Source organism: Dama dama, chromosome 18, assembly GCF_033118175.1.
Source record: "Dama dama isolate Ldn47 chromosome 18, ASM3311817v1, whole genome shotgun sequence".
Lineage (NCBI taxonomy): Eukaryota > Metazoa > Chordata > Mammalia > Artiodactyla > Cervidae > Dama > Dama dama.
This window is the reverse complement of record NC_083698.1, coordinates 78743328-78761315: the sequence shown is the minus strand read 5'-3', so window position 1 is coordinate 78761315 and position 17988 is coordinate 78743328. Positions and strand designations below refer to the sequence as shown.

The 17988-nt window shown below is 39.8% G+C and overlaps 1 protein-coding gene across 2 annotated transcripts in view; it reads right to left on the bottom strand.

Annotated features, from left to right (window-relative positions):
* The window catches only part of AMPH (amphiphysin), a 213883-nt gene that overhangs the window by 24733 nt on the left and 171162 nt on the right, over positions 1–17988 (bottom strand). Inside the window, exons 14-17 of one of the 2 annotated variants that reach the window (XM_061165675.1) lie at positions 16582–16605; positions 13753–13785; positions 6706–6753; positions 2271–2396 (exon numbers count right to left, since the gene is read on the bottom strand). In XM_061165675.1, the coding sequence (XP_061021658.1) occupies positions 2271–2396; positions 6706–6753; positions 13753–13785; positions 16582–16605 (231 nt within the window). The remainder of the gene's footprint in view (positions 1–2270; positions 2397–6705; positions 6754–13752; positions 13786–16581; positions 16606–17988) is intronic. The other variant, XM_061165676.1, reaches the window with a different exon arrangement.

Here is a 17988-nt window from a genome sequence, read left to right as displayed (position 1 = left end):
GTATGTTCATTCTAAACACATGAAAAGGATCCACTTTTGATGGGCATTAGGCAAACCGAACTGCTGTGAGCTGCCCTCTCTTGTTATTATGTTTTAGTTCATTTAAGGGTGGAGAAATCAACTGCTTGAAGTCTTTCTATTTCTCAAGGAAAATTTCTATTCTTTAAAGTTCAAATGAGGTTTAGGAGACAAGTATTTTCAGAATGAAGAATTCTTTCAAATATCTCCTCACCCAACATGAAGGACACCAGGTTTAGTAATGGCTGATGCTTGTACCATGCAGCTTGTTAAGTATTTTTAATACTACCCTTGATTTCGAAGATTTCAAAGTATTGTACATACTACATTTATCACGTGCCTATCAAGTAGGTACTTGATAATTGATACATTTATCACGTGCCTATCAAGTAGGTACTTGATAATTGATACCTACTCAGATAGTTCACTGGACAACCAATAAACTTAGAATTTGAGAAAACAAAAATCCATGAGGTCACAAGAGTCCATGGGGTCACAAGAGTCGGACACGACTTAGCAACTAAATCACCACCACTCAGTTCCTCAGTCATGTTTGGCTCTTTGCAACCCCACAGACTGTAGCCTGCCAGGCTCCTTTGTCCATGGGATTTTCCAAGCAAGAATACTGGAATGGGTTGCCATCTCCTACTCCAGGGGATCTTCCTGACCCAGGGACTGAACCCATGTCTCTTGAGCCTCCTGCACTGGCAGGCTGATTCTTTACCACTGAGTCACCTGGGAAGCCTTCCTTTGTTACTTATATCACCCTAATTAGGTGCAGAGATCACAACCTGACACCAAATGAAAAAGTTCTATCTCCACTGAGTGACTGAGATCAACTGTGAATCTGGGGATGAGAGTTGAGAAAACTCTCCAATGGAGCATGGTGTCTTAGCACTTCCCAGTCTGTGCAAGCAGGCTTCCTAGGAGGGACTCAGTCTAGGAGAAAAACATTTCTTGTTCTCTTTACAGGATTTGGCCCAACTCTGTACCTCTACATGGAAAATATGACCATTTTTCTTGAGTCATTCTTAATTTATATTTGCATCACTATCTTGCCCTATTATTTATTTTTCTACTCTAATAAATGATAAATTAGACAGATGACTGACCTTTTCATGGCAAAGTAACAGAAGGCACCAACAGCAAAAACGTAACTTTCATTCCTCTAGTTATCTCATCTAGGCAATGTTATTTTGGAAACTGAGAGATTGGTTCTCCTCTCTGTACAGATTATGTGAAGGCTGTAGTATTTACTAAATGGTACTCTGATTAAATGGAGAAGGAAGTGGCAGCCCACTCCAGTATTCTTGCCTGGAGAATCCCAGAGGAGCCTGGTGGGCTGCCGTCTATGGGGTTGCACAGAGTCGGACACAACTGAAGTGACTTAGCAGCAGCAGCAGCACTCTGATTAAATTCTTGGGAGATGCTTTAACTGCATTTCATAAATAAACTCTTTTTGCTCTCCATGGGTATTTTGGATTATATTTTCTTTGGTATCATTCTACACTTCCAAGTGTGTTAAATGATGCGATTCAGTATGGTGTGTATAGAGCCCATTCCACTTTAGGATGTGGTGTGGTACACAGCTGCAGCGAGCAAGGTGAGAGGTTTCCAGGCAGACAGACGAGTCTCCACCTCTGCACAAAATAGATCCTTAAGCTCCCTCATATTATGACAGCCAGTACCAGACTTGACTTTGAGCAAATGGTTGTACACATAGGAATCCTTGTAGATTCAATGATTTTTAATGTGGGATTTCAGTCCCTCATGGGGCCTAAACCAACCTACAAGACTAATACTGTAAGAAATCAATATGGAGACACAAACAACAAAGTGATTACCCTTCTGTTTATCATCTGCAGGTTGGTCCCTAATGGAAGGTCCGCCATCAGCCACCACAGGTGGGGCAAGCACTAGGTCAGGTTATTTGTGAGTTATTACCACCTATTTACCATGGATGGGAAGTAGCAGAAAGGTTCAAGGTACCCTTTATTGAGAACCAAGCCTATGGCAACATGACAGCCTTAGATCAGGTCTCTGGATATCCTCCTTTTTAAAAAAAAAAAGAAAAAATAAGAGAATGAACTTTCACTGTCAAAGGAATTAAAGGCCATTTGAACTTGGGAAGCCGTGACAGGTATGGAAGTGATGTGGCCCAAGTGAAACAGGAATGATGAGGGAGAAATGGGATGAGATGTGCACAGCGGTGGTGGGGAGGTGAGCAGAGGCGGGGAGGGAGAGGCGCTCACCGCTGCCCCCTCCTCTGGCTCCTCAGCCCGGGTGTCCAGTCCAAGGTCCAGCCCAGCGGCAGGTGGAACAGCAGCAGGGGGCTCCTCGGCCTTCGGCTCTGTGGGTGGAGCCTGTTCAGATTCAGCCTTTGATGGTTTGTTTCGAGGGTTAGAGGAAAAAGATTCAACATGTAAACAGATAACGTTATGGAATACTGGACAATTAATGATTTTCTTCATCACCCTATAGGCAATTAGCATCATTAAATGTGTGCTGGAAAAAAAAAATCCAGATTAGGCATGATGGTTCTTTACAGAACTGAAAAAGTCTAGGAATAAACGTATTAGGTTTCACAATACCGTCACTGTGACATCCTTTGAAGTTGGGCAAAGACTTACCATTTTGGTGACTCCTTATACTTGCTTTCAATATTCTGAGTATTCACTTCTTGGGATATTGATACAGTACTCTGCACTATGGAGCAGAGACAGAAGAGATCCTAGGAGCTCCCTCCTTTGGAAATTGGAAGGAGCAAGGAAGAACTCAAGGAGAACACAGTTCTGGGAACTGCCCTCTCTGTTGATGGGCACTGCAGCCAAAAAACTGAGGGATATTCCCAATGATTCAGATCAAAACGCATTAATGCATATGAATGGTCACTATGGAGTGACTAGTGACGGCTAGGAGGAACAGACTCAGCCACCCGGCAAGGAGCCACCACCATCACAGATATCTTGCCCTTGTACATTCCTGTTCAGTCCCTGTATTTCACTTCTCCTTCCAATGAAATCCTTAGTCATCAGTCGTTTTCACATGATAAATTAATTCTTTAAGGAACTACTGAGCAGTATTCTCTGTGATATCAATTAGACTCTTGTGCAGACCAAAGTGAAGTCTTTTCTTCCTACTAGGACCTCTACCCACAGACACCCTCCTGATTCTAATTACATGCTGAATCAAGCCCCTGGAATCTCTTAGCTCCAGACTTTTTCAGTTTTACAGTTAGCAAGATTAATAATAACTAGCTATGAAAAACAGCACAGCCAATCAATGCATGTTACCGTGGCTACTGAAATTATTTCCTCTCCTTTGATTTATAGATTAACGTACAGATGGCCACTGGAAGGTATGTTAAGATCTTTGTCCATCAGGGTGTTTAAACCGCAAGAAAGTTTAAAAGTGTTTTCCTAGAAGAGTAAGGAGTCTCCAATAAATATTTCCTTTGGAGGAATCAGAAATCTTTGTCAAACATTTGCCATAAGAAATCAAAAGCCATCTCTCTCCCATATGTAGACTGAAATGGGTGCACAGGATAGGTTCCACAGGGAAGTGATGGTGAAGTTGTGCTGAGATAATAGAAAATAATGAATAGCCTGCTGTTGGATAAATATGCAAACTATTTCTCTTATGCTGCCACCAAATCCTTCATTGCAACCCAAGCCAAGGTCACATCACCCCTTTCTTGAAAGGGCATAATAAAAATAAAAGGATACTTAGGTAGATAAATGTACACAGATCTGGTATTTTTATGGGCTTTTATAACCTTTAAAGGGTGATCTGACACAAGTTTTAAGAAAGAATGAGATAAAATTCACTCTAATCTACTCTCAGGAGTTCTTTATGGGAAAAGATTTCACTTGTATTGTTCAAAAGGAATTATCTTCATAATAGAACAAGTTTTCATTGCAGCTAAGAAATACTATAAGCTCTCACAGTACGATTTAATCATTTTGGAAGTCAAGGTGACTGGCTATGAGAGGATGATATCAAATGACCTACACAACAAGGATAGGAAGGGTAATTTGACAAAGACAAAGAAACCCATGGGCAGCTGGCTGCCCCACTGTGAGCTGAGTCTGCAATGGGGGACGAGGAGCCAAGGAAGTTTCAAAACATCTATCAAATAAATTTATCTGTTTACATTAAGATTTAAAAAAAAACCAAAAACCAAAAACAAAGATAACCTAAAATGAAAAAATATTTGCATCAGTCTGGGTTTCTTGGAAGTGTGAGAAATTTTGAAGTTTCATACATGGCAAGAATAGGCAGGGTGTTTTCATGAATAAGTCCAATGGCATTTGCTTGTTGAAGTCAGACAATAACTCAATGGAAGCAAAGTATAAAGAGGAGGAATTGGTTATATTCCACAAGTCACAATATTTTCCTCTAATAATAATATCACACCAAATATTATAATATAGCATTATAAAGTTAAATTCTAGGGGGACAAATAGGATTCACTGAACGATGAGTTAAGGCTGAAACATGACAGCATGACTGTATATAAAGCAGGCTGCTCAAATTTGGAAACTTAAGTCACTTATCTAATCCTTCTAGGATAATAGAAAATGGAAAATATTTTGTCAAGATGGAAGTAAAAGTAAAGGTAACAGCATCTCATGGAAAGATCTTAAAGTAGACTTTCAGGAATTGTGCCCTGTTTCAAACACTTTATTTTTCTATAAGAAGCTTCCCCTGGCAAACATTTTAAATGGGTGATACCATGCTGTACCCATCTGGGGGCACTGGTGTTCGCTGGAGTAGCCATCATTATACATTCAGAGGATATATTAGTGGCAGCAGGATGCCACGATGGTTTAACTCTGAAGACTCAGAAATGGAATTCTTGCTTTAGAACAAAACAAGTCGTGTTGCTAGAGTACACATTTTCTAGCATCCTCTGTGGTAAGCTGGAAAGCAGGCCAATGCAGGGTAAGAAGAGATGGTTTGGGAGAGTGGAGTTAAGGGTCTAGACACAGTCCAATATGGTAACTGCCTTCTCCAAACTCAAGACAGCTACTCTAATGAGAACTTCAAAGGGCCATGGAGGCAATCCTGAGTCCAGAGTAGGGTTTGCAGATTCAACAGGGTTTAAACTTGTACTCAAGGGATATCTTGTGGAGCCACAAGATGAAGACTAGGGAGATGTGTAGCTGACTACCAACTTCAGCCTCTGCTTTGCTTAGATCAGTCAATGAACCCATGTTCAGATATTGTTCTGCTTCTGGGAAGATGCTATACAAATGCAACTCAGTGGGTGAGGTTCACTGTGATCTCACAGTCCTTCATAGCGCAGAGCCAACACTAGCAGCATCTGCACTGCTGGGCATGACACAGCTAAGCTCCCCAATGGAAAGAAGATACAAGAAATATGCTTCAGAAAACACAGATAAAGAGAAGAGAAGGGCACACATGGAAGCTCATAGAACCAGCTGTGTGTGTAGGGGTGGTAAGGAGATATTCAGAGAAACTTAAAAACCACTGGATTCTGTGCCAGAAATTTGTAATTGCAGTAGATGTGAATTTACTGATGACCCACTGCCTTTTTTTTACAGCAGTATTTCTCCATTTTTTAACTCATTCACAATTGATAATTAAAAATCTCATCCTCCAGTGTCAGTATAACCCTTACTCCATCACCCAGACTGAAAACCACCAATGATCATGAAACGTAAGTCTCTCTGGCTCCATTATTAACACCAATATAGTATGAATTTTAAACACTTAACTCTTCATTTGCAGGCATCACAGACTCCACCTTTTACCTGGTTACCCAAAAGGCAAAAATACACCCATCTATGGACAGAGTGTTAGAGAAACACTTGTCTTTGAAAAATGGCCAATTAACCTTCCCGAGCAGAAATCCTTTCTTAGAAGGATTTCATCTAAAAAGAAAAATTCATTCTACTTAAATCCAATTCTGAGTTTCCAAAGTGAAAGCCAGAGCTGGGATAATTCTATGACACTCCCACAGGAAAAGCAGTGCGCTACAAATAACCTTCCTGAACTAATCCTCAAGGAGCCTAAATCCTTCATAGTGTAGCCCTGACAAGCTCTGTGACATCACTCAAGGTCTCTTCGTTCAGCCTTAGTAGTAAGCTGCTGCTACAAGTTTCCTATGATAACCAATCTTGCAAGAATCTCCTCTAACACCCAGAGTAACCTTTCTGCTTCCTACTCACTCCTGAGCTAAATTTTTCTCTTTATCTCATTTGGCAGCAAAGTAGGCATCACATCTCTACCATGCATTACTTCTTTCTACAGGTCACAAAATGAAGGGAGGAGATGAGAGATGAAGTAGCTCGGGTTCAAGAAAAAGCAAGGATCTATTCTGAAGCATCAATTCTTGAGGCAATTTCATTGTCAGTCCTATAGCATAAGCTATAGTTACACAGAAACATCCATGTTCTTGAATGGCTAGACTTCATGTTCCATCGAAGCCCATAATTAAGATACTTTGATTTTTGCCAGGATCACTCTGCCTTTACAAATAGAAGCAACCACATTCAAAGTCACATGATTTTTCAGGAGCTTTCCTTCCTATTTTCTAGAAAAGAGAGAGCTAGAGAAACCACACTCTGAATATTCAAGCTCTAAATTACCTACAATGATCAATCTTGGAACATTTTGTGGTAATGAAAAATTTTCCCAAAACACAAACCAAGATCAACTCACCATGTTGAACATACTCTGGTCTGCCTGCATTGTGAACAATGAAGTATCCTGGAGTTGAAAAGTGGGGACAAAGTAGAAGATTCCAAATTATTAGGGTTTCAGTTAATTTGCCAAAACAGCAACAGCAAAGATATCATTTAAATCAGTTTCTATGAATTGCATCAACAAATACATTATAAAGATTCACTTGTCTCGTTTAGTTTAAATCAAAAGCAAAAAATGCAAATATAATTCCTGACAGTAGTTATTTTTAATATAAATCTGAGCTAGCAGAAATCAATAATATGATGAGAGGCATTCAACAAAGGACAGAGTTTTCAAAGGCATTATTGGTCTGCAGCTTCTCTCCAGGACATCAAAACCGAGTCAGAATTTAGTGGATCTAAGCTACAAATTTAAGCATTTTAAATGTTGGATTTTTAATCTTATTGCTTCATTAAAGTGTGCTGTCTATAAATTAATTATGAGCCATAATTTAAAAATTGTATGCAATATATTCATTTGGGATATGGATTGTAAAAAAAATCAAGTTGGAGACAAGCTAAGGGAACAGTGATCTCAGGGAGAATCTTCATTCCCCGTTATACGGGTAACCTGGCTTTTACCCTTCAGACAAGAAACCAGAAGAGTCTTTCCTGGGTAATCTAACCAGTTCAAAGGGGAAAAAAGTCCCTAAATAATCAGATATCAATGGTTCTCCCAAAGAAAAGATGAGCCAGTGACATTTGGTCAAAGATGGAGGATTGAACACAGGCATTTACCTCTGTTGTCTCCAGAATCCAAACTAGATAACAAGATGAAAATTAATTTTTAAAGGCATAAACCCATGAGGGTAAAAAGAATGGAAAGAAAAACAACAGCAACAAAATTTTGAAATTAAAAAGCAAATGAACAAGCAGTAACTTGGAGGATCTAAAGTCTGCACTGTAAGTTGATGTAGAAATGCCAAAAATAACCCAGTTTATTACTCATAAATCCCAATGGATCAACAAGTAGATGGACCTAGACAGTGTAATACAGAGTGAAGTAGGTCAGAAAGAGAAAATCAAATATTGTATAGTAACGCATATATGTGGAATCTAGAAAAATAGTACAGATGATCTTATTTACAAAACCAGAATAGAGACAGACATAGAAAACAAATGTGTGGGTACCAAAGTGGGGGAGAGAGGAGTTCGGATGAACTGGGAGATTGTGGTTGACATATATACACTATTGATACTATGTATAAAATAGAAGGAGTATATTGTCACCCTGCTTATTTAACTTATATGCAGAGTACATGGTGTGAAATGCTACGCTGGATGAAGCAAAGCTGGAATCAAGATTGTCGGCAGAAATATCAATAACCTCAGATATACAGATGACACCACCCTTATGGCAGAAAGCGAAGAACTAAAGAGCCTCTTGGTGAAAGTGAAAGAGGAGAGTGAAAAACCTGCCTTAAAACTCAACGGTCAAAAAACTAAGATCATGGCATCTGGTCCCATCACTTCATGGCAAAGAGATGCAGAAACAATGGAAACAGTGAGAAACTTTACTTTCTTGGGATCCAAAATCACTGCAGAGGTTGACTGCAGCCATGAAATTAAAAGACGTTTGCTCCTTGGAAGAAAAGCTATGACCAAATTAGACAGCATATTAAAAAGCAGAGACATTACTTTGCCAACAAAGGTCCATCTAGTCAAAGCTATGGTTTTTCCAATAGTCAGGTATGGAGGAGAGATTTGGACTATAAAGAAAGCTGAGCACAGAAGAATTGATGCTTTTGAACTGTAAGGTTGGAGAAGACTCTTGAGAGTATCTTGGACAGAGAGGAGATCAAGTCAGTCAATCCTAAAGGAAATCAATCCTGAATATTCATTGGAAGGACTGATGCTGAAGCTGAAAACTCCAATACTTTGGCGACCTGATGCGAAGAACTGACTCACTGGAAAAGATCCTGATGCTGGGAAGGATTGAAGGCAGGAGGAGAAGGGGACGACAGAGGATGAGATGGTTGGATGGCATCACCAATTTGATGGACAGGAGTTTGAGCAAACTCCGGGGATTGGTGATGGACAGGGAAGCCTGGTGTGCCGCAGCCCACGCGGTCGCAGTCAGACACAACTGAGAGACTGAACTGAGCTGAGCTGAGCTGAATGAGAACCTGTGGTATAGCTCAGGGAACTCTACTCGGCGTTCTGTGGTGACCGACATGGAAAAGAAATCCCCCCAAAAAGAGGGGATATATGTATACATACAGCTGATTCACTTTTCTGTAGAGCAGAAACTAACACAGCATTATAAACAGCTATACTCTAATACAAATTAATTTAAAAGAGAATTATAAACTAGGTACCATGAGAAATGGAAGTGAGGGCGGTGCAAAAGCCAGGGGAACTGGTTGAAAGTCTACTGAATATTACTTAGACCTGGAGATAGTCTCATATTTGAAAACCAAGCAACACCCTTTGCCCCTATTTTCAGAGGCTGAAACGGAGTCTCTGGACTGGGGGACACACAGGAAAGTATATTAGGAAAGTAGAGGAATTAACTGAATATTTACACAATAGAGACAAGGGCTCCTCCACCCCTAACTACTTCCCCATTCAACTCCAATTAACCTGGCAACCAGGCTTGAACCCTGTACTCCCCCTCCGGCCCCCACATACCCAGACAGGAGACCAGAAGAGAGAAACATGACCAGCTTGAGAGAGAAGGAAAAAAGTTAAAAGGATCTGATACCAGGAACTCCTCAACAGCAAAGATGAGCCAGAAAATCCTACAATAAAATCCATAGTCAATGAGTCCCCCCTACTTGTACAAGTCTCTCAGTTTCTCAGTGACCTCCTCTCAAAGAGACAGCCAAGGTCACCAGACATGTGAGGAGTCTCAAATATTCAAGGGATACTGAATAGCTTTTAAAAAGTGGAAGAAACAAAGACTTTACACCTTTGGGAATTATTAATACCCTTGGAGATATAGTGGAAGATGGTATATTCATAACATAAGAAGATGCTATTCAAAAAGAAATATTCAGTAAACAAAAAGCTTATGGGAATTTAAATATATATATAGAAGCTAAAAAATCTGTTAGAAAAGTTGGAAAGCAGAGAAAGAAAATGAAAAAGAAAAAAAAATAGGAAGACTAGCTCAAAAAGTTAGTACATGAAAAAGAGAAGCGTTGCAGAACAAGAAAACAAACCAAAAAATATGCAATTTTCAGATTAAAAGGGCCTAGTACAATGTATGAAAACAGATGTGGACCATAGTACATCATTGTAAAATTTTAGAAACATGGGTATAAAGATTACATAGACTTGCAGAGAGAAAAAGGTGGCAGGGGTATATAAGCACACAGAGAAATAGAGAGATAGGGTTTCTTACAAAACATCAAGAATCAAAATGACAGTTTCTCATCAAAGACAAATCCTATATGGTATCACTCATATGTGGGATCTTAAAAAAATGATACAAATGAACTTATTTACAAAAAATAAATAGATTCAGAGACATAGAAAGCAAACATGGCTACCAGAGGGGAAAGGCAGGGACAGATAAATTAGGAGTCTGAGATTAAGAGATACATGCTACTATATACAAAATAAACAAGGTCCTATTACATATAGCACAGGGAACTATACTCAATACTGTGATTAAACCACAATGGAAAGGAATAGGGAAAAGATTATATATTTGCATAACTGAATCACTTCACTGCACATCTGGAACTAACACAACATTGAAAATCAACTATACTTCAATAAAATTATTTATTAAATGTTAAAAAAGATGTACCCAAATTCTTGAAGAGATGGAATACCAGACCACCTGACCTGCCTCTTGAGAAACCTGTATGCAGGTCAGGAAGCAACAGTTAGAACTGGACGTGGAAAAACAAACTGGTTCCAAATAGGAAAAGGAGTACATCAAGGCTGTATATTGTCACCCTGCTTATTTAACTTATATGCAGAGTACATCATGAGAAACACTGGGCTGGATGAAGCAAAGCTGGAATCAAGATTGCCAGGAGAAATATCAATAACCTCAGATATGCAGATGACACCACCCTTATGGCAGAAAGTGAAGAGGAACTAAAAAGTCTCTTGATGAAAGTGAAAGAGGAGAGTAAAAAAGTTGGCTTAAAGCTCAACATTCAGAAAACTAAGATCATGGCATCCAGTCCCATCACTTCATGGGAAATAGATGGGGAAACAGTGGAAACAGTATCAGACTTTATTTTGGGGGGCTCCAAAATCACTGCAGATGGTGATTTCAGCCATGAAATTAAAAGATGCTTACTCCTTGGAAGGAAAGTTATGACCAACCTAGACAGCATATTAAAAAGCAGAGACATTACTTTGCCAACAAAGTTTTGCCTGGTCAAGGCTATAGGTTTTTCAGTGGTCATGTATGGATGTGAGAGTTGGACTGTGAAGAAAGCTGAGCGCCAAAAAATTGATGCTTTTGAACTGTGGTGTTGGAGAAGACTCTTGAGGGTCCCTTGGACTGCAAGGAGAGCCAAGCAGTCCATCCTAAAGGAGATCAGTTCTGGGTGTTCATTGGAAGGACTGATACTGAAGCTAAAACTCCAATACTTTGGCCACCTCATGTGAAGAGCTGACTCAATGGAAAAGACCCTGATGCTGGGAGGGATTGGGGACAGGAGGAGAAGGGGACGACAGAGGATGAGATGGCTGGATGGCATCACCGACTCGATGCACATGAGTTTGGGTAAACTCAGGGAGTTGGTGATGGACAGGGAGGCCTGGCGTGCTGCGATTCATGGGGTCGCAGAGTCGGACACGACTGAGCGATTGAACTGAACTGAACTGAACTGATGGAAACGAAAAAGAAATAACATTTTTCAGTGGCAACACTAGGAGATAGAATTGAGTGGAACGATGGCTTCAAAATTCTAAGGGAAAATAGTTTATAACTTATAATATCCAAACAGTCTATTAGGTACATGAGGACAGAGATACTTTCAAATACAGGAGGTCACAAATACATGCATCTTGTGCACACTGTAACTCAGGAAGTTACTGAAGGATGTGCTCTATCCAAATAAGGGATTTAACCCCAAATGAGGGTGATTTGTATCCTGAGAAGAGTGGATGGACAGAAGAGAGGTGAGACCACCTCCACAGAAGATGTGATGGGAGACCCTGTGATTATAACTGTGGCAAGTCATAACCCATAGCATTTCCAGGTCTGATTAGAACAGTCCCGAAGAACAGTTTCAATGTTCAATAGGATGAAACTTAATGAATGTTTAATGTTTTGTGAAATAGAGGAGATTTCTATAACCACAGAATATGTGGTTGAATTAGTAATAAGTACCCAGAAAATGAAACAAACAAATAAAGAAGGTCACAAACAAATAAACAAGCTCACAAACAAGATCCTACAATTACGTCTTCCAAGGAAAAAAATGTTAGCCTAAAAGGAAATGTAAACTTCATCACTTGACCAATAAGAGCATTTATAGCATCATAATAACCCCACCACTGACTGGCTGACTGGCTATCATGTCACTGGAAGGGCAGGAAGCAGAGAGAGAGATGTGGACTCTGAGGGCAGCAGATTGAAGACACTTGAGTCTTCCAGAGAGATGCTGCTGCTGCTGCTAAGTCGCTTCAGTCGTGTCCAACTCTGTGCAACCCCACAGATGGCAGCCCACCAGGCTCCGCCGTCCCTGGGATTTTCCAGGCAAGAACACTGGAGTGGGTTGCCATTTCCTTCTTCAATGCATGAAAGTGAAAAGTGAAAGTGAAGTTGCTCAGTCATGTCTGACTCTTCGCGACCCCATGGACTGCAGCCTACCAGGCTCCTCCGTCCATGGGATTTTCCAGCAAGGAGCATTATAAGAAAGTCGTAACACATATAGTGGTGAAACAACAGAATCTGCTACAAGGTGTGAAAATATTTTCCTTTAAGAAGCAGGAAATGTAGGTAGGTGGTATAAGATGGCCTGAAGTTTAAAGTTTTTGCTTTTCTTCAACAAAAAAAATCCTTTTAAATTGTGCTACTCTTTAAATGATGTGCATTTATAACTGATAAAAATACAAACTTTAAAAATGAGACATGAATAACTGTTCTTAAAACTCAGTCTTTTGAAAGAGTTCACTTCTTTCACTTCTATGGAAAGATACATTATCATCTGTGTGTGTGTGTGTGTGTGTGTGTGCGCGTGTATCTGTATTCAGGTGCAGGTGTGTGAGTGGGTTTTCTCTTTTTATAGATAACATGCGGTAAAGTAGTCAAACTTTTAAATGGAGAAATTCTGAAGGCTGAAATTCAAAACTGTTCTTGTCTAAGATCTGAGGCAAAACACTCATCACAGATAGGCAGATACATGAAGTTTCCCTTGAAGAAGTTTTCAGAACTTATTCCATGACTTGATAGCCATGTGGTCTGCTTTTCATATGGGTTACACTGTCCATCTGTTGGGACACATACAGTGAATGGAACGGTCCATTGTGTGGCCCCTCCTTCACAGACTTCCAAGGAAAATGCTGACTTATTGGCCAGAGCCAACCTGGTCAGTGGTTTGTGATCTTCCAATGGCTCCTTTCTGAAGAACCACTGAAAAAATAAGGTTCTGTGTAGTATGACTCTTAAATGAATCTTTAGAAGGAGGCTCCTAAAAATCACTTATATTGTCTAAAGAGCCATCTCATTAGATCAAACCAATCCTATCTCTTCTTTTCCAACAGCTGAGCCTAGCAGATCTCTCAGATTAAGACAACTTCAAATTTCTAGTAGAGGAATCATCAGAATTCCATAGTATACCTTATTACCAATAGCCAATTAGTGTCATGGAGCACTTAGTATGTGCCAGGCTGCTAGACTAAGTCTCTGCACTGGCATCTCACTTAACCTTCACAACAACCCTGCAACCTTAGTATTGTTACTATTTCCATTACTAAGTTCACAAGAAGTGGGGTCAATTTTATATTGACATACTTAAACATTATGCTATTCCAGTGATCAGAGGTTCCATATTTTTAAAACTTGCAATGTTCTCAACTGATGCATTTTACCAGTAAATCAATTTCTTACCTGGGTGAATCCATTAAATGAACCTCCAGAAGCCTAAACAAAAATGGAAATCAGAGTATGTTATTTTTTTTTCGTTACTTCTGTAAGATTGGTAAATGTCTATTAGATAAGTGGGAAACTGAAGACTACCACAAATTTTAAAATAATACAAAAGTTTTCCTAAGCATTCAAATGCTTAGGAAATGGAAACGACCATGCTGTATTATTTTAAATAGGCTGACGAAAAAGGGAAACATTCATTTTATAATTATTGCTGGTATGTGGCTAACCAAAACCTACTTTCCTAATAACGAGAACATGATTTCATATAAGAGCCATGAGGGTTTAAACAGTTCTGTTTTTAGCCATCAATAGACTCTAGAAGCACATCCAGTATTTTTCTCTAAATACATCACTTTAATGAACAGCTATTATGAGATTTTATAGTTTCAATGGACCTTGGTAGAAATGTTTCATGTGCTTTTATTAGGGTGTAACCACTTTAGGAACAGTAAATTAGTCTGGTTTTTTAATATATTGCAGTGCTTGAACAATAAAACTGAAAGTAGAAAGAATAAACACAATAAATGGGATGGTAAGATAGACTCTCATCAATTCCCAACACAATCATTCTGCTTTTTCCCTTATCATTTTGGTTGTCTTTTCAGTCTGTTTTTTGTCAACCTATTTGTGTTTGGTTTGCCCAGATTTCAAGAGGTACATGACAATCTGTCAAGGAGAGGAGGGAGACCTTGGAGAATACAGAGAAGGATGATGAAGTAGGTGAGAAACATTAGGAAAAGCAGCCTACAGAAGTCTTTGGCTAATCTATACTACATACTGGGGTAAGTACCTCTTCTTTATCAGCCTCTATTTCCTGGTACAACAATCCATATCTCTGGTTAGCAATTTCATCTTCAGACAAATCTGAGTTGTTGGTGTCATTGTCTTGGGGACTAGCAGAACTCTCAGTGCTAGCAATCTGGGAGGCTCCCAGAACCAGCGGTCTAGCTACCTCTTGGCTTAGTTCCCAGCAGCTACCAATGACTTGTTCCCCACCTACATCTGCAGGTAAATCCACCTCCAGCCCTGTCTCACTTCCAATTGTATCTAAGCGTTCCCTGCAATTACCTAAGCCTTCTATATCTCTGGTAGGCCAGTGGTTAACAGAATCAAGATAACTGGCAAATCCACTTGCTTGGCCATCTGGTATACCAGAGAATTCTACCATTTCTACATTATTCCCTGATGAATCCAAGCTTGGCTGTCGGCTTTGACCTGGATCTGTTCCCCAAGCCTCCATTTTTGCAATTCTTGGCAAGTTAATGGTTTGGCTACAGTTCCTAGTCACTGTCCTTTCAGGTCCCTCTATTAATGAATCCTCTGTCTTACACAAACCCCAGTCTCTTCTGTTTGCATCAGTTCCCAGAGTAGAATTAAGATCTGGCCTACACTGAGTTGCTGCTTCATGTGTTACTGATAAAACAATAGCCTGATTTCCATCCCTGTCAGCTCCAAAAGCATGTAACACAGCCTCACACTGAATCTCTTTAGCATCTGTACTACCCTGTGCTGAGTGATACATTATATTATGGTTAGGAGGGTCTATTAGTTTTTTCTCTTTGTCTTTTCCAGCTAAGAACCATCCCTCTGGGCTGGCATCTTCAGTATTAGACACAGAGTCAGCCTGGGGAGGCAGATTCAAAATATCTGTGTGACTGGCACCATTAGCTCCAGAACCCTCTATAATTTCACAATTACTTACTACTACTTGATGCCCTTCATCTAGCCCTTGGGTTCTGTCACTAAACTCATCTGCTTGATCTACATTTTTCATGTCTTTTCCTAATATGTCAGTTTTCTTAAGACACTTTTCATCAGTCATTATGCTTTCTTCACACCCAGCACTTAGATATTTCCTAGTTTCCTCTTCATTGATGTTTAAGGTCTCCTGGTCTTGCTTTCCTAGCGTCTTAAAAAGATCTACTACTCCATTTCCTGTACTTTCACATGTTCTCTCTTCAAATTTCTCTGTCCCTTCTAGGTCCTTGACACCAGTAGTTCCAGCCTCTACCTTTTCACATGTCTCCACACCTGCCCAGATAGAATCTTCTGTCTTCTGGTTTCCTTCCTCTTCTTCTGACCTTTTAACATCTTCTTGACTTTCTTTGACCAGGACACTAGTTTCCATGGCTGGTATCTCTGAGTCGGGTAAATCACAAAGATGCTCCATCTCCACACAAGCAGCCCCAGGGATGGGGTTTGGGGGCAGTTGTTCATCTCCACGTGGAGGGGCTGGCCCCAGGACATGTTCACCCTGTCCAGCTACGGTATGCCAGTCAGCAGAAGGAAGCATTCCGGTGGACAATCCCAGGTCCTGCTCTGCTTCAGAGAGACATGCAGAGTCTTCCTGCGACCCATCTTGGGTAGTTTTCTGGCTAAAATTGTCTGTACTAGCATCGGGGCCCCAAATAATTGCACCTAAATCAATCTGAGATCTTTGAATTTCTTCGGTCAACCCACTGTCTGGAGTTTCCTCCATGATCAGGTTACACAGGGAAAGACTTTTTGAAGAATCAGTCTTTAGAGTATGCAGAAGAGCAAAGGAAAAAAAAAAAAAAAAATAAGATGAAATAGATCATGGTAAGATTTGATGAGAAACATAAAAGTCTTCAATAGAGAGGCACCAGTTAAATAAAGCTAGAGAGTACATAAATTAAATTGTGTAAGGCTACATCTGTGACTAGCAATGCCATGAGAAATGAAAGCTCACTCTCAGATAACACACTATGTATATACAATGTATATTAAATATGAAAAAAATCCAGAATTTTCTGGATATTTACCTACCGGCTGTACCAAATCAGTGCTTGTCTGTATGAGTAAAAAAATAATAATAAATAAGCATACGCATGATCATAAGGCAAGAAAAGAAAATTTCCTAGCACATTAAAATCTCACACTGACCAAAATCAACATGCCATTGACAACTTTGACTTTTATTGGTTTGAGATTAAGTTTTGCAATTTGTTTTGCAATAGAAATGAGTTTTGTTTCACTATTGTGAAGACTACACAATTGAAACATGAAGCTAGCCCGTCATTTTCTAAAATCAACAAACACATTTTATGCCTATTACATGGCTTTTGCTTTAGCAGACTCTGAAATGCAAACTTTCAAATAATGAAGCAAGCCTGAGGACACCAGAACAAGATCAAGCATTAGCAGCCACAAAATTACACAGCATCATATGCTCTGAAATAATATCAGAATCAAATCTTTCCCAAACTCATCCTGCCCTTGGTTCTGCCTTTGAGGTAGTGTTTGGATGGAGGATGATCTAATGAACTAATCACTCTGCTGCCTGGAGGATCTTCCTCTTGTTCTCCCCCTGACCTAGAAGACTTGTCTGCACACAAAGGAGTAACACCTGAGACGATCAAGAAATATGAGCAATTATGTCCAGGGATCTGTTGTCTTACAATCTTGTCATTGTCACCATTCCTAGCATATTTGTCTTCTGAATTAGTTAACACTCCTTCTAGATGGTACTTTCACTTTCTCCATTCCAGTTAGGGAAAGAAAGGTGTGTTATAATTCCAACTCTCCAACTAAAGATATAAAATATTGGGATAACAAAAACTAGCTTTGTCTTCTTCATCCTTTACAAAAATCAGCACAAGGTTGAGGCTGGAATCCCAGTGTTCTGAATGTCAGCCCTTTTTGTGAATATCCAAGTAAAATCATCTCCCTATAAAAGACATTTTCATGCAGGAATTTTTTAGCTCTCCTCTTGAGAGCCTTCCATGATGCCTCAATCTCTTGAGGAAGGGAAGGGAATAGTCATCTTTCTGTTTTGAGGGAAGAAAGGAGCAATGTCACTTCAGAATCCCAGGCTCATGAATAGTTAGACCTACCCAACTTTCCTGTTGCTGTTTCACTAAAAGAGAAGAAAAGATGAAACTCAAGTTGAGTTCTTCAGACCACATGACCCAGGGCTTTTCTAAGACAGGGGAGAAAAGGGCTCAGCCCCAAGAGAAACGGGGCTTCATACGGGTGCAGTTATTTTCTTATTTTCACAGATGTTGCCACCACCAAACTCTGTGCTTTAGTTTCAGTTCTCAATTTTGGAAATGTTCACCCTTGCAGATCAGATTAGCTGAATAAATAACATCAGCAGTAATACAGACTTTGTATCAATACATGACAGATACTGAGCTAAATACAAATATTATCTCCTTTAACCCTCACACATCT